The following is a 24910-nucleotide window of genomic DNA, read 5'->3' as shown; positions in this document are numbered from 1 at the left end:
ACACACTCGTGCGTATAGACTGGGTGGCCTGGCACAAATTCCTTTGTGGAAAGATGTTTAGATCTTTGCAGTGCCTCTTGGATCACTTCCCAGAGGTCCATTTGTGCACAGAGGAACCAGGCAACGTACACAAAAGATTCTTGTATGTATTTCTCCCATGTCCAAGTTTATTAATCAGTAAGTGCACTTGTCAAACACTAAGCTGGTCAATGACTATCTTGCTAGACTTGATGGAAGTTTGGTGAGACCCCAGCAGGGTCTGCTTATGTTCTAGGCCTCTTTTGTCAGATTTCAAAAAGCTGATAGTCATATATGGGATGCCAGAGCTGAATACAGGAATCAGAAGAAAAATCAAGGGACATCCAATCTGGGGAATGCTCCAATGTTGAGGCAGAAAGATTTGGGCAAAGAACTGCACCTGCTACAGAAGAATCTGAGGGAAACCCTCATGTGCATGTCCACATGGCTGTTTATCTTGACTACTTATCCTAATAAAACAGCCTGTTTTGCCCTCAGATTGCCTGTTTTGCCTGTTAATGCCAATACATTGTGTTTCTGCTGTCAATCTTTTTATTAGGAACTGGTTAATGGGGGTGCAGGGGTGGGAAGCAAAACACACTCCCCAGGAACAGAAATTTTTACCCATTTTTTGTTTATAAAAACACACATATATTTGAAATACATTACAAACAGTATAGACATTACACATGGAATAAGAGCTATATGAGCAATAGAACTGGTACATCAAATCTGAACACTCAAGGATTTTCATGACTTTTCCCCTAAGAAGGGGGAAACTCCTAACAGCATTTATGAATTGACAGGGATGCATTTTTTCTGTGACGTGCTGCACTGATGAACATGAAGACTCGGGAATGAGGGGCTGGAGGGACCAATAAAACAAAGAGAACCCAATGATTGCCACTTAGCAATACAACACCCACATGGCCCAGTTCTTGCCCCGTGGAGAGCTTCTGCCAGTTGGCATGCAGACGACTTGGCTAGACAGACCAATGCAGGGCTTGGCGTACGGCAGGTTCGTATGTTTGCCTGTTCAGGAGCATGATGTGGCTGTACTTTGAAAGCACGACAGATCAGGCTCCCTCTAGATTGCCAGCACCTCCCTACAGCTCCCACAAGGCGCCCTTTTAGATCATAATCAAGAAGATTTTAATAGTCTTCGTCCTTTAATAAGTAAACATCCAACTACAGAAGTATTACATTGGAGTGAGGGGGAGTCTGAATCTGGAGAACCCAAAGTGGTCCTGAGAGACATCCTTCTAAGTACAGCACCACCTTGTCTCGGCTGATTCTTAGGGACCAGAATGCCTCCCTTGCTCCAAACCCCCTGGGATATTGAGGCTTGCAGGGGATGCCTCTTCATTGTGTGCACAACTATACAGTATGTGGCTACACACCATTTTCCTCTAATAACTGCCGCTTTCTGCAAGTTGGGTAGCAGGAGTGTATCTTGCAATAAAAGCGTCTTGGCCACAGTCCAAATGGAATCAAACGCTTTCACGTGCACTTAACCCTGTGTAGGCTTGTAGCCCCAGCAGGCACGAATGCCGCCGAGACACTGTAACCTGCTAATATTGTTATAAATGCATTTTTTTTTTCAACATCCAGCCCAAAGCAAGAATATAATCACATGTTCATACACACGTTTATCAAAAGTTGAATGGCAAATAACATTTCTGACAGGATGTAAGAAAGCATTCCATCACATACACGCACATACACACTTTTTAATATTTACAAAGCTTGGTGCTTGGGAAAGCCTCTTTAATGAAGAGAATTGTAGGGAAAGGGACTGCCACATTTTCCTAAGCCTGTTAATCAGTGGCAGCTCCTGGCAAAGATGTCCATTCCCACCCTCCTTGGTCTCTCTACTACATTTTCCAGCCATGAAGTCTTTCCACCGGTGTAGCTTATTTGGAGGAATAGATTGACCAATTTGGGCCTAATGTCTGACCCACACACAGAAAGAATCGGGACAAACCCAGCCCTGCAGAGATTCTGTTTACTCTAGGAATGGATTGGGCCCCCGGAGTAACATATGGCAATTGCATAGTAGCCTTGTTAACTGTAACCCACCCACTGGCCCCAGAACTATTCACAAAGGGAATCGACATCATTTGAACCCACATCTTGTTGAAGTGGGAAACAAGCCATGAAGAGGCTAGAGGAAGACACGTATTAGTGGTCAGCAAAGAAAAGGCTTAGGACCCGAGTTGCAAAATGGCCATTCTTGTGCTCATCAATTTACAATGCTGTTCCCCAGGGCAGAGGGAATGAGGGTACCACAGTGTAAGGGGCTGTACAGCCTCATCAGCATCTTAATAAAACAAATATATCGAGAGTATACAAAAGATGGAGGGATTCCTCTTGTCTGACTCTCTTGTTCTCTTCTTCTTTGGTTATTTCAGTCCTTTAAAAAAACAAATTGTCCGTAGGCACACGGAGAGCCAGGGGCTTTTCCCAGCCGCCTCAAACACTGTCCCTATGCTTCACGTTGGACAGCTTGACAGTTTCCTCTTCAGAAGATTCACGAGGCGGATCATCATGGCATCCAATCATTAGCTGGTAGACCAGCACACCGGCAATGGCTCCAAGGAAAGGGGCAACAACCGGAATCCACCACCAGTACCTGCCAGCCCTGTAAAAGGCAAGTACAAGAAAAAGAGAGCATGAGATTGGAGTCCTGGGGGCCTCGATCTACACATATGTGTGTCCCCTTATGCCTTGTTTGTGGGCTTCCCGGAAGCAACTGGTCTGCTGCTGTGGAGCCCACTTCAGTCCGATTCAACAAGGCAGTTGGGAGGTTCTCTTAGCCATCACTCAACATCTCTAAGTTTTCCTTTTTATTTTGCTGAAACCTTCTGAAACCTCTGCTTTTCTCTTGTGCCTTTTTCTTCTTGGTCACTTGGACTATTCTTGGTTCACACTGTAGACCAGCAATTTTCAACCATAAAAGGCCCACAGATGTGCCGTGGGAGTTTGAAGCACAGCAGTTGAAAATAGCTGGAAAACCGTTCTGGGTTCTGTGGTTCTGTTTCTAGGGCAACTGCCTGTAGTAACGAATTGTCTGACCCGGCCGTTGTCCACCGGCAGTGCCCTAGAAACAGAACCACAAAACCCCTAAGCCAGAAGTGACATCACCATAGAGGTCATTGTGCCATGAGAAGAAAAGCATGGAAAGACAGGTGCAGCCAAACTGAAGCACCTTGACGGCCCATTGATTCCAATGGGAGAGAGGTGAGCATAGACATTCTGCTCAGTTCTTCCATGAACCTTGCTCCCTTTCCACCCCCCACCCTTCTGAGCACTGAGCACACATTTTCAAGCTCCTGCAAGCCCAGACTACCCTTCTTCAGAAGAGTCTGCCTACTGTGTGAATCACCATTCTGCTGTGATGTCCTCAGAAGCCTCCACTGCCCCCAGATCTGTTCAGTGACTCTGGGCCCAATCCTACCCAATTTTCCAGTGCCGTGCAGCAGTGCCAGTGGGGCATGCACGACATCCTGTGATGGGAAGGTAGTCATAGAGGCCTCCTTAAAGTATGGGAACATTTGTTCCCTTACCTGCATTTGTGCTGGAAAATTGGACAAGATTGGGTCCTCACACAGAAACATGGGGGGGGGGTGTAGATTCTTCTAAGACTTGGTAAAGAGAAGTGTGCCTCCACTTTTAATTCAGGAAAAAGTGTCTTCCCCGCACTATGAGACATTTGGGAAACTTTGGAGTTCTTCAACTATGCTCCATGCAGCACTCCTAGAACTCTCCCTTCACCTACATACCACTAACACATGAGTTGCCATAGACTGTATTGCTCTCAGAAGAACATCTCTTGTGAGGTGAACAGGAGGCTTGCTTCCAACAAATTGCTCTGCGATAACATCTAGGCACAGAACAGAACTGTGTCTTGATCTGAATCTTGAGACTTTGACATTTACTTACTCTCCTTTCTCTGAATATCTCTAGACTCTGTGATATTCTCTAGTCTAGTCTACAGCCTAGACAAGTTTGAATATCTCTAGATTAGTCTAGAGATTAGTCTAGAGTCTTGGTAACATTAATGGTACAATCCAGAGACAATCACAAGCCAAAGCTCCATTCTGAGTTCATTATCCATTAATGCAAACTCACACTTAAATATAAATACTGGTCCTACTGTCTGCATTAAAAACATTTACTCATGAGGCATGCTCATGAAAGAACACAGGCTTGTGTGCAGAAGATCCCGGGTTTAAAAAACCCCAGTTCACTTGGGCTGGGAGAGACCACTCTCTGAACCCTTGAGAGTTGCCTAGAGAAGACACCTACGTGAAAACCTCGGTGCCCCAGCCAGCAATGGAGGTGAAGAGACGAGGACCAAAGTCTCGGGCTGGGTTGACAGCATATCCAGAGTTGAAGCCCATGGATGTTCCAATCACCAAGATCACAAAGCCAATGGTGAAAGCCTCCAAGCCTTTGGGGACTGGGTTGTTGTATGGATCCACAATGGCCAAAATGCACACCAGCAAAGCTGCAGTGCCAATAAACTGAAAGGGGAAAACAAAAGGAAGACATGATTAGAAACCGATTGTTCCCCCCCCACAAATGTCTATGTTGAATTTTTATAACAGTCAAGCACAATGTTAGCCTGCCAATTTAGAAATCGAACATTAAAACACAAGCAGAGCTCTGTTTGATCAGATCAAGGTGAGCCCATTAGATCCGGTTTCCCATAGTAGGGACTGGGAGATCAGATGTTTCTGGCATGGAGACTTCTAACCTCTCTTGATATTCTTTTCTGCAGCAACTGCTATTCAGAAGTAAACTAACCCTAAACCAGGCAGTGGTGTAGCTAGAGGGAGGGCAAAGCACTAAGTTTTGCAGGAAACCTCACTGCAGAGTGCAAGCAACCCCTCCCCTTCAGAGCCATTCTGGGTGGGGGGGGTGCAAAATGGAGGCAAATGCCACAGAAGACCCAGAGAAGAGGCAAATGCCTCCTTCCCCGCCCCCCCCAATGGCTCTGAATGGGAGGGGCTGCTTGCATGCTGCAGTGAGGTGAGGCTCCCTGCAAAACTTAGTGCTTTGCATCCCCTCTAGCTATGTGACTGGAACCAGGAATCCATTTCCCCAGAGGAGCCAATTGTCCCAGAATGGCTAATTCAAAGGAATAATTCAGATTTGGATGCAGGGGAGGGGGTCGTGGGTCAGACAAGAGGCTAGCTTTGAAATACATTACCCCACATCTCCATCTCTTACCTGGTCAAAGAATCCATTCACGGAGTTCAAGTGTCCTGATGGATAGGTGGCAAAAATGCCTGCAGTGCCGTTAGGGCCAACTACGAAGAGCTGGTTATTACCAAAGGCCCAAATGGCATCTAGAGTAGAAAACAAACCAGGGCTTGATCAGAATATGTTCTTATGTTCACCTCTTTGTAATCTTTTAGCTGGTCCCAGTAAATGAATCACCCCACTTGGCCTTTTCTTGTGAACCAACAGTGCTACCTACAGTTTCTGGCTGTTCTGTAGAAATGAGATAGTGCAAAATATTGGCTGGCTTTATTAGTACACTTGAGGAAGAGCACCCACTCCAAACAAGTGGGGCCTAACAATCAAGAAGATTCCTGGTGCTTCCCCTTCGCACTTGTCCTTTCCTTCTTCTCTTCCTTACAGATCCCGTGAACAAGGTATAAATGCCATTCCTTTTCTCTCCCCCTTGTAGGGAGCAGAAGCTCCAACAGACCAGAGAAGGGACTGTGCAATTTACAGCACAATTCTAGGCATCTCTCCTCAGAAGTAGGCCCATTGAACTTAATGGGACTTTTCTCCTAGGTAAATAAGTATAGGAATTCAGCCTTGGGACCCAGTCCTATCCAACTTTCTAGCGCTGATGCAGCTGTGCCAGTGAGGTGTGCGCTACATCCTGCAGTGAGAGGGCAGTCATGGAGGCTTCCTCAAGGTGGCAGCACACAGACACCAGCTGACCTAGTGGGTGCACACCCTGAGCTAACAACCTGATGGGTGTAATTATTTGATCAGTTCAGCTTACTCTCGTATAAAGATTATGCCACAGGCATGGATGTATGATTGACTCTCTTTATTGCTGTATCCAGTAAATTTCTCATTCAGTTACAACAAGTAGATCATAAACACCAGAAAATTATTGCAACTGCTCAGTGCTGCTCATTTAACCTCAATAAACATGTAACCCTTTCCTGGCATTGTTGGCAAGAAAAGTTAGCTTTTCATCCCAATCCTACTTCTCCCTATGCAGCAATACAGCAGCTTCAACATGACACCCACTGAATCCCATGGGGGCATTTTGACCTTGGGACAAGGGAACATTAGTTCCCTTTCCCCAAGGTAAGCTTGTGCTGGCCTGCCAACTCTACTTGGACCTGCATCAGTTCCATCACTGGTGCAAGTCTGCTTAGACCTGGGTTGGGGGATCAAGACCAGGAAAGGGGGTTAGGATATCAATGTGTAAAATCAGGGACTCCCTGAATAATAATAATAATAATAATAATAATAATAATAATAATAATAATAATAATAATAATAAACTTTATACCCCGCCCTTCTCCCCAAAGGGACCCAGGGCGGCTTACAATAGGTTAAAAGCAGATTAAAACATAATATTAAAAAACAGATAAAAACATTAACATATTATACAAATATCATAAAAACAGTAATCTGATAAAAAAATCAGGTAAAAGGAGCATAGAGCAGCAGATCATAGGAATCAGGCCTGTAAAAAATACTAAGAGATGTAGAAAAGATGTTAAAAAAAGATGTTAAAAAGGTCATGAACTCAGAAGGCTTGTTTAAACAGAAGGGTCTTCAGGCCTCGCCGAAAGGTCTCAAGAGAGGGAGCCATTCTTAAGTCAGGGGGAAGGGAGTTCCATAGTGTTGGTGCCACTACTGAGAAGGCCCTATTTCTTGCCACCGCCCCATACCTCCCTAGGCAGCAGCACTTGTAAAAAGGCCTTCTCTGATGACCTAAGAGGACGAGCCAGATTGTACGGAAGTAGGCGGTCCCTAAGATACCCTGGCCCAGAGCATGGGTGAAGAAACCATGTAGACCATGATAGATCCTATTTCTATCGAATGGACTGAAAAGGTTACTTCCTTAGAATGACAAGTTACAATGCAAGAGGAAGTTATCCCACAAAGCTCCCCCTCCCCCAAAATGAACAGGGGCTTGGCCACAATCCCTTAATTTCAGTGGCCTGGAGAATTCCTCAATAGACTGTGCCCATTGACTCCAGGGGCTCTTGTAGCAATCCTGGGAGTGTGTGTGTTGGGGGGGGGGGGAGAGAGAGAGAGAGAGAGAGAGAGAGAGTGCACTGGAGGGGGAATTTCTGGACCTATTTTGGGAAATGGGAATCTTAATTTTCCCATGACCACTTTAGGAAACAGAAATCCATTCCCGTCCAGATCTACGGAGAGTCCAGCAGCAGCCTAACACACAAAACCAAGAAAAGGGGCCAGGGAAGACACAGCCACCCCGTGCGTTTCACTCACTTACCAAAGTACAAGCCGAACACAATGCCTGCTCCCAGGAAGGCTCCAATGGTCTGTGCCAAGGCATACACAGGCAACTTGATCCAAGGCTCCCGGGCCATGAAGCACATGGCAAAGGTGACAGCAGGATTCAAATGGGCACCTGTGAAAGACCTCACGGTTAGGGCATTTGGTGGGTACGAAGGCACTTAAGAAGGAGAAGGCAGCAGGTTATTCCCTTGACAGCACAATCCTCCAAGACACAACTGCCAAAGCAAGACTGAGAACGACAGCTGGCTCTTGGAAACAAGACAAGTTTGCAGCAGGTAATGCAAAAGCAGAAGTCTCATATCTGCCTACATTATGCAACTAAAGTGAGTGTCCTGAAGCTAAATTATTTCTCTTCTTTTATATAATTCTGGTTTTCACAGCCATGGTTCATATATTGCATTGTAATGAGTTAACTACACACTTCTCTTAAATATAGCACCACCCAGGGCCAGCCCATCCATTGTGCAAATGAGGACATTTGCACTGGGCAGTGGATCGGGGCCTGAGCAGAGGGGCAGTGAGCTGACCCCCACCACCTCTCTCCACTCTGCCTCTGCAAATGGAGACTTAGTAGCCCCTTCCTCTTCATGGTTGTCTGATCAGAGGAGGAAGTGGAGCTCCCAGGGCACCTTACACTGCCTGCTGTGTGCAAAGAGCCCACACAGTGAAAGGTGCAAGACGGCTGGTCCTTGGCTCCCTCCCTTTCATCCACTGGTGATTTAAACGGATCTAGTGGTGGCAGGAGCTTCTCCTCCCTTTGTGCAGGCTCTTTAAGCCAAGAGCACTGCTGGCAGCAATCCTGGTGTGCTTCACATTTCCTGCTTTGATTCAAGAGGTAATGCAGGAGCCAGGTAAGGGGGTGGAGTTGGCAGATCAATGTGCTACCTCAGCCATTCAATAGCTTCAGCTGACCCTGGCACAGCCCCCAGAATCTTCCCCCTCATATCTCTTGGCCCACGAGAAAACCTGCTTCTGATCTGTGTAACAGTGCAGTCCTAAGTTAGTCTATTCAGAAGTAAGTCCCATTGTGTTCAGTGGGGTTTATTCTCAGAAACGTGTGCATAAGGTTGCAGCCTAAACAAATCAATTCCATTAGCAACCAACATGCTGTGAAACCAGAATTCAATAGTCAAGACTCAAAGGGCAACACAGTGGGAAGGGGCAAATACCTGAGCCCCCAACTACTACACATTTCTTCTGCGAACAGACTTGTGCCAACAAAGCAAAGCAGCTGATGCAGGTGTAAGTAGATTCATTTGCAGAGGTGGGAGAAAATGGGGACAACAAAATAAAAACACAACACTGCATTCTTCACAGGGAGAGTTAGGTAGGATAAGTTGGTAGAATTTGCCTTCCATCTAAGGGCCCAATCCTATCCAATTTTCCATCACCAGTGCAGCCGAAATGCAGCCCGAAGGTAAGGGACCAAATGTTCCCATACCTTAAGGGAACCACTGTGACTGCTGCCCCACCACAAGATGCAGTGCATGACACATTGGCACAGCTGCACCGGCACTGGAAAATTGGATAGGATTGGGCCCTAAGTCTCCACTCCACTGGTGTAGCTAGAGGGGGAGTAAAACACTAAGTTTTGCAAGGAGCCTCATCACAGTGTGCAAGCGGCCCCAGAGGCAGTTTTTAAAAAAAATAATTTATCTGTAGTTTTTTTTAATAACATACGTTGCTTTGAAAGCCTGTTACAGGTTGATTAACAGCCCAGTCCTAAGCAACATTCTGGCGCCAATGCAGCCATGCCAACAGGGTGTGCACTGCATTCTGTGGGTGGGGTGGTCACAGAAGTCTCCTCAAGGAAAGGGAACATTTGTGAAACAGCAAGCAGTGGAGGGAGCCCTCATCCCACAGCTCACGTGAGAGGTCAAACAGTCTCCCTTAAGCTGAGAGCAGCTGTGTCGGGCCAGTGTGGGCTCCAACAAATCTCCGGAGGGCCAGAGGCTCATTGGAGACTGGGGGCTCCCTGAGGGCCACATTGAGAGGCCTCGAGGGCCACATGTGGCCCAAGGGCCGGGGTTTGGGCACCCCTGGTCTAGAGCAGGAGCAGTCTGCTGTGCACATGTGGGAGAAAGGTGTGCCTTGCACTCACTGACATACCTGAGACCTGTCCAGCAATCAGAATTCCAAGGGTCACAGCAAAGCCAAAGGCCAGGTTGACAGTCAGGAAGTGTCCATGAGACCCTTTGCTGAGTACGATCTGAGCCACAGATCCACAACCAAACATCTGAAAGGAAAACATAAAATATTGTTCAAATCAGGTTTGGTGGACTCTCCTGACAAGGGGGAAGGGTTGACTTCACTTTATGAAGGCTACTGAAAATCTTCTTTCTCTGGGTAGAGCAGCTGGTTTTGTGAGTGCACCAAGACTCATCAAGATATCTACTCACCATCTTGCTCAGCAATCAATTGGAGAAACTTCCAGGACACAGTGACATGCCAAATATTCACAAAATCAGGCCTGCACAACTTAAGAACCATCAAGCTGAATGCAGCTGCCAGGAACAACTGCCAGGAACCAAATATTTCCATGTTTCTTCTGAGAAGGTAGCAAAACTGTGAAGTTTTTCAAATTCCTGGTAGACTCACTCATACATGGCTGGTGGTTTGCGTTCAGTTTGATGGATCACATTGGGCAGGTCCTCATAGGTCCAGGCATTCTACTGAGAAATGGCTGCTTCTGGTTGCTTGGGCACAAGAAAAGGTCTGCTGGATCAGGCCACAGACCTATCTAGTCCAGCTTCCTGTATCTCACAGCGGCCCACCAGCTTCCTCAAGGACAAGCCTTAACATGGATTGGTACAATAGCATTATAATATTGTCCGTTTCAGTCTCAATTTTTAATGGTCCCAAGCGTGGAACTGGCCTTTCTCACAGCCTCCACACACTGGGTCAACACTTTAATCGAGCTGTCCACCAGCACCCCAAAATCTCTCTCCTGATCCTTTATGCTCAGAACCCATTAGCTCAGAACCCATATGAAGTTTTGATCTCTTGCCCCAACAAAAATCTAAAATCTGCCACCAAGAGTGTCCCGTCAAACAGCTGAGCATGAAACATGAATGAATTCATTGTGCACTTCTCAGCCAGCAGGGTCTTTGAGATACAGAATCTAGATGCGCCACTGACAAATGAGTCACACAAATCAGCAGAATTTCCAGCTTGGATTTCTAATGCTGAGCATAAAGTTAGTTGCCTGCAAGAAATACAATGAACTTGAACTGACATAAAATTATACAGAGTGCACAATTCTACCTTTTGTGGTACACAATATATACCTTGGAGCAGTGGCATAGCTAGGGGGGGTGAAAGCACTAAGTTTTGCAGGGAGCCTCATCGCAGCATGTAAGCAGCCCCTCTCCTTCCCCTTTGGAGCCTTTCTGAACAGGGAAGCAAAACAGGGGCGAATGCTGCGGTGAGGCTCTCTGCAAAATTTAGTGCTTTACACCCCCTCTGTCTATGCCACTGCCTTGGAGTAGAATGTCAATTGCATTTATTTTAAATTAATAAATGTATCCAGCATTGTGGATAAACTGTTGGTTTGTATCTGTTGGTTTGTAGAAAAGCTCTTCTGTTTGTGCAGGCAATGCATTATGCAACCCTGCGTGTTTGCTTTGTAATTTAAGTCTTCCTCCCCCTCCTTCAACCCACAAGGTTTCTTTCACACCTTGTCCTGGAGGACAAAAAGTTTTAAAGGGCTATTTGTCCTCCAGCAGGCTCTGAATGCCAGTTGCAGGGCAGCAGTGGGGAGAGAGAAGCCAGCCTGTGGGCTTCCCGGAGGCAGCTGCAGGACTCAGGACTTATCGGCCCTCTTGGACCTGATTCCTCAGGGCTCTTCTCGTGTTCTTATGTTCCTTGAACTTTAAACAAATGTGATCTCTGAATCAGTACAGGAGGCGGGGACACCTTTGCCATTTTATGTCAGACTAACTCAACCAGAATGTTATCTTCCCAAGACACAACTTTGCTGAAAGGGAGGCTGAGATAATTAGGTTGGCAGGAGCCAGGCAGCCTTTTGCAAACCTCATTTAATCACAGCACTGGGGGTTGCTGCAAACTCAAAGCTGCCAAACGGGTTGCAAAATTTACTTTGAACAACCACAAAAAATGTGCCTTAGTAAAGCATTTGTCATACTCAAGACTGTCAAGCTGCAGAAGCTTGACTGAGAAGGTTTGCTCAATGAAGTGAGGGGAATCGCAGTTGAATGCCCCATGACTGGCAGAACACCTCTCTTAAAACAGGGATCCAGCATGAGCCACAGTAGACCCAACAGCGGACCTCAGTGCAAACTGGGGACAAAACAAAATAATCAGAACTTCAAACCTCTAATATGTTCTTTACACATAACTTCTGGACCACTTGCCCTGTCTGTTCTCGAAATTTAACAGAGATCTCATCTGTGGCTATCTCTACATTTCCTCAGAGTTGTGTGTGTGTGCGTGTTGAAGAATGATCAAGAATAATCTGTTCACTATCCTTCTTTATTCCACTGATAAGAAACAACACTAAATACCAGTTAATCTAGTATGCCAAGATCAGTGAACCTGACCATATATCAGAAGCAGCTGGACCCAACTCTATATACAAAAAGTGACATTTAAAGGAAGCTGAGACTCAAAACATGAGACTCTTTCACCATGAAATGCATTCAGGCAACTGGGAGACCTTTCCTTTTAAACACAGTGTAAGAAAAGGTAGAATCCTGGCACCAAGAAGGTGCCAGGGTGGGGTGGGAGGGTAGTGCTGGTTACAGTCATACAGTTTGTGACTGCCAAAGTGAAGTGACAACTGGAAACGGGCTTGGTAGTTGCATAGTTTAGCTCTTTTCAGTAGGCGGTGCTTTGGCACAAGTAAGACTGAACCAGAGAAGCTACTAATGTTATCTGATTGGTAAAATACTTGTATTTTCTCAAAAAATCCACATTGGAGAAAGATTGTGGCTTCTAAACTTTGAAGGGGAATGGCTGGAAGAAATAGCTGTGATTTTTCTTTCTTTTAATGAGCGCCTGGGTAAGAAAGGCTGGAAAAAAGAAAGAAAAATAAAAATTAAAGAAAAAAAACCCAGAAAAATAAGTGAGGGAAAAGAAAAGCCATAGGAAAAGAACAGGGGGAAAAACTGCCCATCATGTCTTTAGTGACAGAAAGCAGGAAAATTGACAAAATCTTGACTGACAAAGCAGGTTTCTTGAATATTCAAACGAAAACATGAACCCCTGCTCTGTGTTCCTCGGATGTGTTTGGACTCCCTCCTTTCACATTCACACATGCACCATTCACATACCACTCTTGGCAGGTTTTAGCACCTGGACATCACTTCCACAGTGCTCCCTACTTCCTTTCCACTTCCATCAGCCAACTGTGGCAGTGGAGATCAGTCAGGTCAGGCACTGGCTGAGGGCCACACCTACCAACAGACCTACTCCGCCTCACGGATCCCTCACGCAGGGACATGAGTACGCCAAAAGACCCATGCCATGCCCAGCTTCCCATTGACAGATGGGAGTATCCTCTGGAGACCCTTCTCAGAGATGCTTCCATTGGCCAGAGAGGAGAGCAAGAAGAGTTGCCACCAACAGCTACCATTAAGTTTGGGGGGAGCAGAGGGACCCTACGCTCTGAAGCTATGGAGGCCCCGTGCAGCGCTTAGCTCCAGGGCCTCCAGGAACCTAGCACCTGCACCTCCAGTAGAACAGAACCCCAGAGGCTCTCTGTCTAGGGTGCCAAGAGTTTTGAAACCTCTGAACATTCAAAATGCTCATAAACATTCCATAGTACCCCAGCAGCTGAGGGGCAGCTCCTGGCAATCAGCTGAAGCCAGAGCTCTCACAGCCAGGAGCAATGGAAATTTCAAAGAGTGCAGCCTACATTTAGCACATGGTTTTTCCCTCTAGCACAGGGGTGTCCAAACTTTTTGGCAGGAGGGCCACATCATCTATCTGACACCACGTAAGGGGCCAGGAAAAAAAAAAGAATTAATTTACATTTCAAATTTGAATAAATTTACATAAATTAATACATTAGAGATGGAACTTATATGAATGAATGAAGGTCTTGCAATAGCCTGTGTCCTATAAAAGGCCTTGCACAAAACAAGACTGGCCTTTCCTTTGCTGCCACTGCTGCATCACAGACATGAAACAGCAAGCAGTGGAGGGAGCCCTTGTCCCACAGCTCACATGAGAGGTCGAACAGTTGGCCGTCACACTGAGAGCAGTTGTGTTGGGCCAGCACAGGCTCCAGCGAGTCTCCGGAGGGCCAGAGCTCATTGGAGACGGGGGCTCTCAGAGGGCCTTATTGGGAGTCCTCGAGGGCCGCAAGTGGCCCCAGGGCCGAGGTTTGGGCACCCCTGCTCTAGCATAATGTATCTTATTTGGGAGCTAAATTGGGGGAGAACCAGTATCTTCTGCAGTTCTGCAAACTTTGGCCTTGAATCTGATAATATGATACCTCAGTGTGAGTGTTGTAAACGCCCTAAAAGAGTATCCAAAGCTGGCTTTGATTTCACTATACAGATATTTCAAATAACTGCACAGATATTCCTGAGATGATGCGCGGGACTGGGAAGATATACGGTTTCCTCTGCGTTAGAAGGCAGTGCCAGGCCGTCCTAACGACAAGCAGACCTGCAGGAAAAGGAAGCACAGCTTGCAGCGTCCCAGATGCTGGCTTTGGACTGTTCTTCCACCTCCGCTCTGCCCTCCAGATGCCACCACCACAAAGGATGGTCTGGATGTTACAGCAAAGGGAGCCCAAGAGAGGAAAGGATTAAGAAGCTGATTCCCTGCCCTGCTTCTGGCTCCAACGAACAAAGCCGGGTACCTGGCAGTGATAGAACAAGGGGCAACGACTCAAAATTGGCGTGGCCTGCTGGGCAAGTAGGAGGCAAATGGGAATGGATCAGCCACATGGGGCCAGTGCACATGCAAAACGTAAGTTATTCTACTGCTCCAGCACCCTCAATATCCCACCCTCAATATCACACCAGTAGAGCAACTCGGGACAGTGTGCCCCTGGTTCTCCTCCTGTGCCAGAACCGTGGCCCCACACTGAGTAGGCTGGCTGACAAGAAGCACAGTCCACAGCAACAGGTTCAGGGATGGACACACATGTCCCCTGCACCAGTGCAATGCTGCAGTCACAAATCATGAGGACGAATTCCAAGGATCAGATGCCAGCGGCACACACCCAAACAGAACCCGGCAGCGACAAGAGTGACACCCAGGTTGCCTACTGCAGTTCCCGGGGGTGCTGTAACTTTTCTCCCATGAGAATGTGTGTGCAGAGGGGGGTGTGGGCAGAAACAAAAATCGCCCCCAAGCCAGCATTCAGGACCCTCCTCCACATTTTGCACAGCAAGCGCTTCCACAAGCGAACAACCCAGAACCCTTTCCCCCCTCAATGCCACGTTCCCAAGATACTCACCACCAGGATCAGGGTTCCCAGGCATTCTGCCATTGCCTGCCGAATGAGCCTGTTCCTGATCCTCAGCCTCTGCCCAATGGATGCCAGGATATCCCCCTGCCTGCCCATTGTGTCGGGATTCTGCTGCTTCTGGGCTTGGGGTAAAGATCAGGGAATGTCCCTCTCAGCTCCTCAGCCTGGCCTCTGGGAAGCTCTTTATCAGAATCCCAAACCTGCCTTGCCTTATAAATGTATGGAGAGAGCCTGGATACGCCTCCCCTAACATGCAGTCTGTAACTCCACCCCATCGACTTCCCCCACGTGCAACTTCACTTTTTTTTCCTTTCTTTCTTGACAGCGTAAGACTGAGTGGGCGGTTTTGCTGGCTCGCTGCTTCCCCCCCCTTCATTCTATTACTCACATATACTCCAGCCACAGCCCAGTTAAGGCAGGGTGCCTGGGTTCATGCCGCTTCGATTCAACTCACCCAGCAGCACCTAGTGTGCCATGACTGGCATAGTCCAAAGACCCCTCGTGAGGCACACACCGTCCTTCTCTCGCTGCTGACGGCACCTCCTTCTGCCCAGCGTAAATCAAACATGCCCAGCTGGCTTAACTGGTTGAAGGATACAACTCAAAATCATTTTATCGTTTCAGAAAGGTCCAAATCAGTGCAAGAGAAAGATGGAAAAACTTAAACCCTACTATTTGCATGTGTTGAACCTCAGAAAGACAAACACGTAAAATTAGTGCCTTTGAGCATGTGCAGACTGCCAGGTATTAGGCATTAGAAGGCAGGATTCCATAAATCTGGGATAAGGAGCAGGGAGCCTGTCTTGAAAGCTGTCGTGCACTCTCTGACCAGCTGCAAGCAAACCAGGTGAGCAGTTCCCACTGTTTGCAAGCTGCCTGAGGGGAGCTCTGCATAAGGGGTGTGGAACAAACCCCGTTGCCACCAGTTCCTGGTTCAAGAAGTGTACTGCCTGAGATCGTTTTCCCTGGAGGCCTGCCAAAGCTCGAACTGCCACCGCCTCCAAGAGCTCTGTCTTTATTCTGGCAGCTAGTTTTTGTCAATGGCTCTTCTCGCACAGCTAGAGAACACATGAGAGCTGGTCACACATTAAACTGTACCTGGGCACATCTGTTCACTTGGGTGCAATCAGTGCCAGTCTGTACCCGGGTGCAGTTATTCACCCGTCCCATTCTGTGCAGGGACAATCTGTGTACTAAACTCAGGTACAGTCATTCACAGGAAACTGTGTGCACAGGTGGGCTACATGTAACCTCTGGGTTTGAGAGGTGGTCTTTCCGTGAATGCCAGATGAAGGAGAGTGGGGACCAAAGGAAACGAGAGGTTTGTTTCAGCAGAGGAATGTAGAGAGGGATGGGTGGATGGGACAGGCGAGGGAACCCATCTGAAAAAGAGGAATAACAAAAGGTTGTCTGTGTCCAGCTTGTTGTGTCTCTCATATTCTGCAGATATTAAGAGAACTTTTCTTCACCTCTCTTTGGCAGCCCTCAGATCTCCTGAGATTTCTCTCTCAGGTTGGCAGTTCACCAGTAGCATAGCTATGGGGGGTGGATGGTACATATTGCAGGCACTGCAACACGCAGTGTAAGCAGCCCCTCCCACTCACCACTGGAAACCTTCCAGACAGTGACAGCATTTATTTGAGAAAATCAATGATAGGACAGAGAGCCTATGTTCATACTAGACCATGTGTTCCCAACATTGGCAGTTAAGGGCACAAGAACATAAAAAGATCTTGGGTGCTGGATCAGGGAGTTGCCTGTGGAACTCCTTGCCACAGGATGTGGTGATGGCAGCAGGCCTAGATGCCTTTAAAAGGGGATTGGACAAGTTTCTGGAGGAAAAATCCATTACAGGGTACAAGCCATGATGTGTAAGCGCAACCTCCTGATTTTAGAAATGGGTTATGTCAGAATGCCAGATGCAAGGGAGGGCACCAGGATACAGGTCTCTTGTGATCTGGTGTGCTCCCTGGAGCATTTGGTGGGCCGCTGTGAGACACAGGAAACTGGACTAGATGGGCCTATGGCCTGCTCCAGTGGGGCTGTTCTTATGTTCTTAACTACAATTCCCAGGAAGCCTTGCAGGTCTCTTGTTATCTGGCGTGCTCCCTGGGGCATTTGGTGGGCCGCTGTGAGATACAGGAAGCTGGACTAGATGGGCCTATGGCCTGATCTAGTGGGGCTGTTCTTATGTTCTTAACTACAATTCCCAGAATGCCTTGCAGGTCTCTTGTTGTCTGGTGTGCTCCCTGGGGCATTTGGTGGGCCGCTGTGAGATACAGGAAGCTGGACTAGATGGGCCTATGGCCTGATCCAGTGGGGCTGTTCTTATGTTCTTAACTACAATTCCCAGGAAGCCTTGCAGGTCTCTTGTGATCTGGTGTGCTCCCTGGGGCATTTGGTGGGCCACTGTGAGACACAGGAAGCTGGACTAGGTGGGCCTATGGCCTGATCCAGCGGGGCTGTTCTTAGGGACAAGCAGGACCATCCAGCCCAGCACCTGCCACCCACAGCAGCCCCCCAGCAGGAAAGGCAGACCAAGCCCACAATTGCTCCTATGCAACAGTTATTTGGAGGCACCCTCAACCAGGAGCAGATGTCAGATGGTTCACTGCAAATGTCAGTGGAAAGTTGACCCATAGATGGCACCATGCCCCCAAATCACTGGAGAACAAATATGGGACAGCGATGATGTCTGCTGGGTCCCTGCTTAACATGCTCTGCTGCAGTGTTGAGTCCTGGAGTTCAGCTCACAATTAATCCTGCAAATCAGCGACTAGCAGCCCACATGGACCTGAGCATCTTCAGTAACAGATGCATCCCGCCAACAGGACAATGCACATGCATACCCTGCATTCACACCTGCAGCACGAGTGAGAGTCTGTTTCAGGCATGGGCCTAAGACAGTCCCTGTTGTTCCCAGCACCAGATGTTGCACTGCCACTGTCAGTGGAGGTTCCACTGATTTGCCCATCACGGCTAATAACTGCTGACAGCACTCTCTTCTCTGAATGTGTCCGCTTCCATTTGCAGAAATGATTCCTGCCTTACTTTCCTCCCCACTACATCTGCTCACAAGGCACCTACAGCAGCAGCTTGGGCTGGCAGTTACAGGGGAATGAGAATTAGTCACAGACAGCCTATCCATCTTTCCAGCCCTTTCTTCATTCCTCAGGCCACCGGTGGCCATGACAGCAACCACTTTAGCCTGAAGGTGCTGCTTCTCAATGGTTGGCAACCTTCAGTCTCGAAAGACTATGGTATAAGCCTACAGCACCCGGTATTCCCAGGCGGTCTCCCATCCAAGTACTAACCAGGCCTGACCCTGCTTAGCTTCCGAGATCAGACGAGATTGGGCATGTGCACGGTAACAGTCAATGTTAGGTCATTAAATAATAAAACCAGCCAAATCCAGGGTCTTTACCTCAGAATGCCAGGTGCAAGGGAGGGCACCAGGCTGCAGGTCTCTTGCTGTCTTGTGTGCTCCCTGGGGCATCTGGTGGACATCTTCCTGAGATTCAGGAAGTTGGACTAGATGGGCCTTTGGCCTGATCCAGCAGGGCTCTTCTGATGTTCTTAAGTTCTTATGAGGGTGTGTACTGAAGAGACCTGGAAGGATGAGGCAGGGGGAAGGTGATCTCTCCCAATTTTGTTCTGCTGCAGCCTCAACTACAGGGGCAGGGAGGTAGCCCTTGTCATGGCCTCTAGTGAGAACATTTCCCTTACTAGGCATCCTGCCTGCCGGTTTGCTAGGGTGGCTCCTTGGTTGATTGAGGAGCTGTGGGCAATGAAATGACAGGACAGACATCCAGAGCGACAGTGGAGAAAACTTGCAATGAGTCCAACACAAGGAAGTGCTTGTTTTGGGGCTGACTTTTATGCTGGTGATGGCAGCAAAGAAGGCTCTTTTCTCTGCCACCATTGACTCTGTGGAGAGCTGCAGAGGTCTCCTGTGCAGGAGGGACATACAGTGGGGGGGGCAGGTGAGGCAGCTGAGGCAGAGCCTCCCCACTGGAGTCCTTCAAAAAGCGCTGCTGCTGTGTGAGGCACCCAAGCACCCACAACCCACCCACTGTGCAGTGCAGTGCAGGGCCTACTCCATCTGGCCCCTCAGAGGAGGAAGGAGGAGTGCATGGTTTTTCATGGAGATTAAATCTGCGAAACACTTCACTGATAAAATGGCTGGCATCTGTCATGACTTGGGCTCCAGATTGAGGTCCCCCAGGCACCTGCTTGGGATGCTTTTTCAGCTTACATGACCTGAAGATGTGGACAGGTTCCTCTGGAGTGGGAGGCTGTCTGCATGCCCGCTGGATCCTTGCCCAACGTTGCTTGTACGATCAGCCCAAGGAGGTCTGGCTGAGTGGGAAGAGAAGGTAGTTAATTCATAAGAACAGAAGAAGAGCCCAGCTGGAATAGGCCAAATGCCCATCTAGCCCAGCTTCCTGTATCTCACAGTGGCCCACCAGATGCCTCAGGGAGCCCACAAGACAACAAGATCCTTGTACCCTGCACTCCCTTGCATTTGGCATTCTGAGGTAGCCTCCTTCTTTACACTGAACAGCCTTCGGTACTGCAGGCAATGAGCTCTGAAGTGTCACCAAATTCAAGCTGCACAAGACTGAAGAGACATGATGTGCTCGGGGTCACTCAGGATGTTATTCCACTCAAGTGGCTCTGCAATGCAGCTGGAGGAGTGCTGCTGCATCTATGGGCATTGCATCACGGAAGGCTGCTTGGATCGCACAGTGCTGTCCACAGCTGTGCAGGCAGTCATTGACCGGCATTTAAGAACATAAGAACAGCCCCACTGGATCAGGCCATAGGCCCATCTAGTCCAGCTTCCTGTATCTCACAGCGGCCCACCAAATGCCCCAGGGAGCACACCAGATAACAAGGGACCTGCAAGGCTTCCTGGGAATTGTAGTTAAGAACATAAGAACAGCCCCACTGGATCAGGCCATAGGCCCATCTAGTCCAGCTTCCTGTATCTCACAGTGGCCCACCAAATGCCCCAGGGAGCACACCAGATAACAAGGGACCTGCAAGGCTTCCTGGGAATTGTAGTTAAGAACATAAGAACAGCCCCGCTGGATCAGGCCATAGGCCCATCTAGTCCAGCTTCCTGTATCTCACAGCGGCCCACCAAATGCCCCAGGGAGCACACCAGATAACAAGAGACCTCATCCTGGTGCCCTCCCTTGCATCTGGCATTCTGACATAGCCCATTTCTAAAATCAGGAGGTTGCACATACACATCATGGCTTGTAACCCATAATGGATTTTTCCTCCAGAAACTTGTCCAATCCCCTTTTAAAGGCATCCAGGCTAGACGCCATCACCACATCCTGTGGCAAGGAGTTCCACAGACCAACCACACGCTGAGTAAAGAAATATTTTCTTTTGTCTGTTATAACTCTCCCAACACTCAATTTTAGTGGATATCCCTGGTTCTGGTGTTATATGAGAGTGCAAAGAGCATCTCCCTATCCAGTCTGTCTATCCCCTGCATAATTTTGTATGTCTCAATCATGTCCCCCCTCAGGCGCCTCTTTTCTAGGCTGAAGAGGCCCAAACGCCGTAGCCTTTCCTCGTAAGGAAGGTGCCCCAGCCCCGTAATCATCTTAGTCGCTCTCTTTTGTACCTTTTCCATTTCCACTATGTCTTTTTTGAGATGCGGCGACCAGAACTGGACACGATACTCCAGCAAGTGTGCAGAGAAGAGAAGCAGCACTTGTTCGCCAGAGCTCCCAGCAGTGGCTCAGGACTGCTTCACATACACATGCTCATCGCTCAACAGCTGCAGCGTCAAGGGACGGATGGCTTGCATGTGTGAATGTGCCACCATGGAGAGTACTTGCTGAAAATAATCTGTCACTGAACTTAACAATCTTCCCAAATGCCCTGGAAACATGTGACCAAACCCCAATGGCACCCTGTAGAAAGTCCCAGAAAGAAAGAAAAAATTCCCAGGGACAAACTGGGTGGTATAAAATCTGAGGAACAAGCCTGTGGTTTAAGCTACCACTTCTATTTGGATAGCAGAACGTGTCTTAGATAAACATCCACATTCTAAGGAGTTTATTTCCCCCAGGTCGAGAACTTGCTCATGTCACCCCAGGCTGTGATCAGAGGCCTTGTGGTAAATTTTGAAGTGCAGGAGCTCGTCATGACATTCCCCATCGCCATGCCCCATTAAAACGATACAAAAGCCACCAAAATCAACTTTAAATTTCTTCTTTCAAGTGTCTTCTCCTGCGGCTTATTCCCAGTTATTATACTTCATTTAAAGGTGGCGTGCATTTCATCCTAGACTCATAGAATGGGTTGCAGTGTCTAAAATAAATGCATAAAACTGAACTTAAAAATATTGAATTGCCAAAAAATAAAAAAGTGTCAGCACACCAGATATTAATATATGCCCCTAGACAAATGTCTCCATTTGCCTCCTGCTGAACTAACACATGTTAGCAGATGTGATTATGCACCCTCCCCTTCATGTGTTCATTATCCATGGGAGCCACATCACCTGGAGAGGGTTCAGGTGTGAAGAAAGGAAGAGATAAACATACTTGCACGAACTAGGCCTTGATGGTGAGCACCTGAATGTACTCTGAACTGATGTGCTCCACTGAAAAGGATTGTGCATGAAAATCAGATATGGCAGTTCTATCTATTCTCACATTCAAGCCATCACTGGATGTTGCAGTCATCAAGCGATTGATGTGCATGTGCGAATGAGTCCAAGCCCACCATAACCAAGTGCAGACATGTACAGCTTGAACCAGCCCACTGAAAACTTGACTAGGCTGTCATGAGTAGAGACACAGCAATTTGCATCCATGCATTTCAGCAAGAGGCCCTCTCTGCTCAGTGACTCATCTCCACAGAACACAGATGAGCGCAGTGACACAAGACGTGTTGCACACGTTAACCAATCACTGCCTTGAGGACATGCAGGAAAACCATCATCAGTCACCCATCCACCTCCCTGCAGCATCGTGGAATATCCATGAAGGCTTGCATAACAGTTTGGAGCTTGCACAGTAGCATTACTCAGAAGTCTTACTCATACTGTTATTACCTAGTCCTAGGAAAAGAAGGCACTTGAATGTTTGCCAGCACACCCTGGGAAGTTGAGACTGGGACGTTGATGGACCAGCCAGCACTGACTGAAGCGGATTTCTGCTTGGTCAACTTGGCCCATACAGAGAATACGGACATCACAATGGCAGAAGCAACCAGCTGCCAGCTCGAAGGCAAGGACCACCAAGTCCAGCATCCCACAGTGACCAGTCAGGAGCCTCCAAGCAGTTCATAAGCAGGAAGTGAAGGTGACAGCTGTCTCCTGCCATTGGTCCCCTGCAGGTGGTTCTCAAGGGAACCTGCCTCTAGTGTGCAGACTCATTTAGCCAGCATAACTAATGGACTCTGATAGACCTGACCTCCCCCATGAGCATGTAACCCCCTCCCCTTGTAAAGTCCTCAACTGGTTATCACCACATCTTTTCCACATGGTCCAAGGCTGCATTCTTAAGACTACTTGCTTGGAAATAATTCCCAATGGTATGCAATTTTGGTTCCTGGTAGAATCTTGGCATACAATTAAGAGAGTGCAACATCTCATAAACTATTCAGGAGCCAAATTGACTTTAGATTCAACAACCCTGCTTCAGACTAATTACTTACCTTAATGCAAGAAATCACATAAGATCTAATCTGCTGGCTAGGTTTCAATATAGGTTTACTCAGAAGTAAGTCCTACTGAATGCAGCAGTCCCTTACCCAATACGAATAAGGAGGAGCGCAGCCTAAGGTTGTAATTTTATGTTCACTTACCTGGGAGCAAGTCCTGTTGAACTCAGTACAACTTACTTCCAAGTCACCACACACAGGATAAGGCTACATAGTCTCTTGTATCTCTTAAGAACATAACATAAGAACATAAGAACAGCCCCACTGGATCAGGCCATAGGCCCATCTAGTCCAGCTTCCTGTATCTCACAGCGGCCCACCAAATGCCCCAGGGAGCACACCAGATAACAAGAGACCTCATCCTGGTGCCCTCCCCTACATCTGGCATTCTGACTTAACCCATTTCTAAAATCAGGAGGTTGCGCATACACATCATGGCTTGTACCCCATAATGGATTTTTCCTCCAGAAACTTGTCCAATCCCCTTTTAAAGGCGTCTAGGCTAGACGCCATCACCACATCCTGTGGCAAGGAGTTCCACAGACCGACCACACGCTGAGTAAAGAAATATTTTCTTTTGTCTGTCCTAACCCGCCCAACACTCAATTTTAGTGGATGTCCCCTGGTTCTGGTATTATGTGAGAGTGTAAAGAGCATCTCCCTATCCACTCTGTCCATTCCCTGCATAATTTTGTATGTCTCAATCATGTCCCCCCTCAAGCGTCTCTTTTCTAGGCTGAAGAGGCCCAAACGCCGTAGCCTTTCCTCATAAGGAAGGTGCCCCAGCCCCGTAATCATCTTAGTCGCTTTCTTTTGCACCTTTTCCATTTCCACTATGTCTTTTTTGAGATACGGCGACCAGAACTGGACACAATACTCCAGGTGTGGCCTTACCATAGATTTGTACAACGGCATTATAATACTAGCCGTTTTGTTCTCAATACCCTTCCTAATGATCCCAAGCATAGAATTGGCCTTCTTCACTGCTGCCGCACATTGGGTGGACACTTTCATCGACCTGTCCACCACCACCCCAAGATCTCTCTCCTGATCTGTCACAGACAGCTCACAACCCATCAGCCTATATCTAAAGTTTTGATTTTTTGCCCCAATGTGCATGACTTTGCACTTACTGACATTGAAGCGCATCTGCCATTTTGCTGCCCATTCTGCCAGTCTGGAGAGATCCTTCTGGAGCTCCTCACAATCACTTCTGGTCTTTACCACTCGGAAAAGTTTGGTGTTGTCTGCAAACTTAGCCACTTCACTGCTCAACCCTGTCTCCAGGTCATTTATGAAGAGGTTGAAAAGCACAGGTCCCAGGACAGATCCTTGGGGCACACCACTTTTCACCTCTCTCCATTGTGAAAATTGCCCATTGACACCCACTCTCTGCTTCCTGGCCTCCAACCAGTTCTCAATCCACGAGAGGACCTGTCCTCTAATTCCCTGATTGTGGAGTTTTTTCAGTAGCCTTTGGTGAGGGACCGTGTCAAACGCCTTCTGAAAGTCCAGATATATAATGTCCACGGGTTCTCCCGCATCCACTTGCCTGTTGACCTTTTCAAAGAATTCTATAAGGTTCGTGAGGCAAGACTTACCCTTACAGAAGCCATGCTGACTCTCCCTCAGCAAGGCCTGTTCGTCTATGTGTTTTGAGATCCTATCTTTGATGAGGCATTCCACCATCTTACCCTGTATGGATGTTAGGCTGACCGGCCTATAGTTTCCCGGGTCCCCCCTCTTTCCCTTTTTAAAAATAGGCGTGACATTTGCTATCCTCCAATCTTCTGGCACCGTGGCCGTTTTGAGGGACAAGTTGCATACCTTAGTCAAGAGATCTGCAACTTCATTCTTCAATTCCTTAATAACCCTTGGGTGGATGCCATCAGGGCCCGGTGACTTATTGATCTTTAATTTATCAATGAGGTCTGAAACATTTTCTCTTTTAACCTCTATCTGACTTAACTCCTCGGTCAGGAGGGGCCGTTCGGGCAGCGGTATCTGCCCGAGGTCTTCTGCCGTGAAGACAGATGCAAAGAACTCATTTAATTTCTCTGCCATCTCTAAGTCTCCTTTTATCTCCCCTTTCCCTCCCTCACCATCCAGAGGGCCAACCGCTTCTCTGGCGGGTTTCCTACTTCTAACATATTTGAAGAAGCTTTTATTATTCCCCTTAATGTTGCTGGCCATGCGTTCCTCATAGTCTCTCTTGGCCTCCCA

At 47.8% G+C, this 24910-nt stretch overlaps 1 protein-coding gene across 1 annotated transcript; it reads right to left on the bottom strand.

Annotated features, from left to right (window-relative positions):
* Positions 1-2490: 2490 nt before the first annotated feature.
* On the bottom strand, positions 2491-15088 carry AQP3 (aquaporin 3 (Gill blood group)). Its single transcript, XM_066616591.1, has 6 exons — positions 14981-15088; positions 9658-9784; positions 7523-7660; positions 5254-5372; positions 4327-4544; positions 2491-2659 (listed from the first exon to the last, which is right to left on the bottom strand). Exons 1-6 carry the CDS (start codon positions 15086-15088, stop codon positions 2491-2493), a joined length of 879 nt encoding a protein of 292 aa, XP_066472688.1.
* Positions 15089-24910: the final 9822 nt, after the last annotated feature.

The sequence above is a fragment of the Tiliqua scincoides genome, chromosome 2 (genome assembly GCF_035046505.1).
Source record: "Tiliqua scincoides isolate rTilSci1 chromosome 2, rTilSci1.hap2, whole genome shotgun sequence".
In the NCBI taxonomy this organism is placed as follows: Eukaryota; Metazoa; Chordata; class Lepidosauria; order Squamata; family Scincidae; genus Tiliqua; species Tiliqua scincoides.
This window is presented reverse-complemented; position numbering and strand designations above follow the sequence as displayed.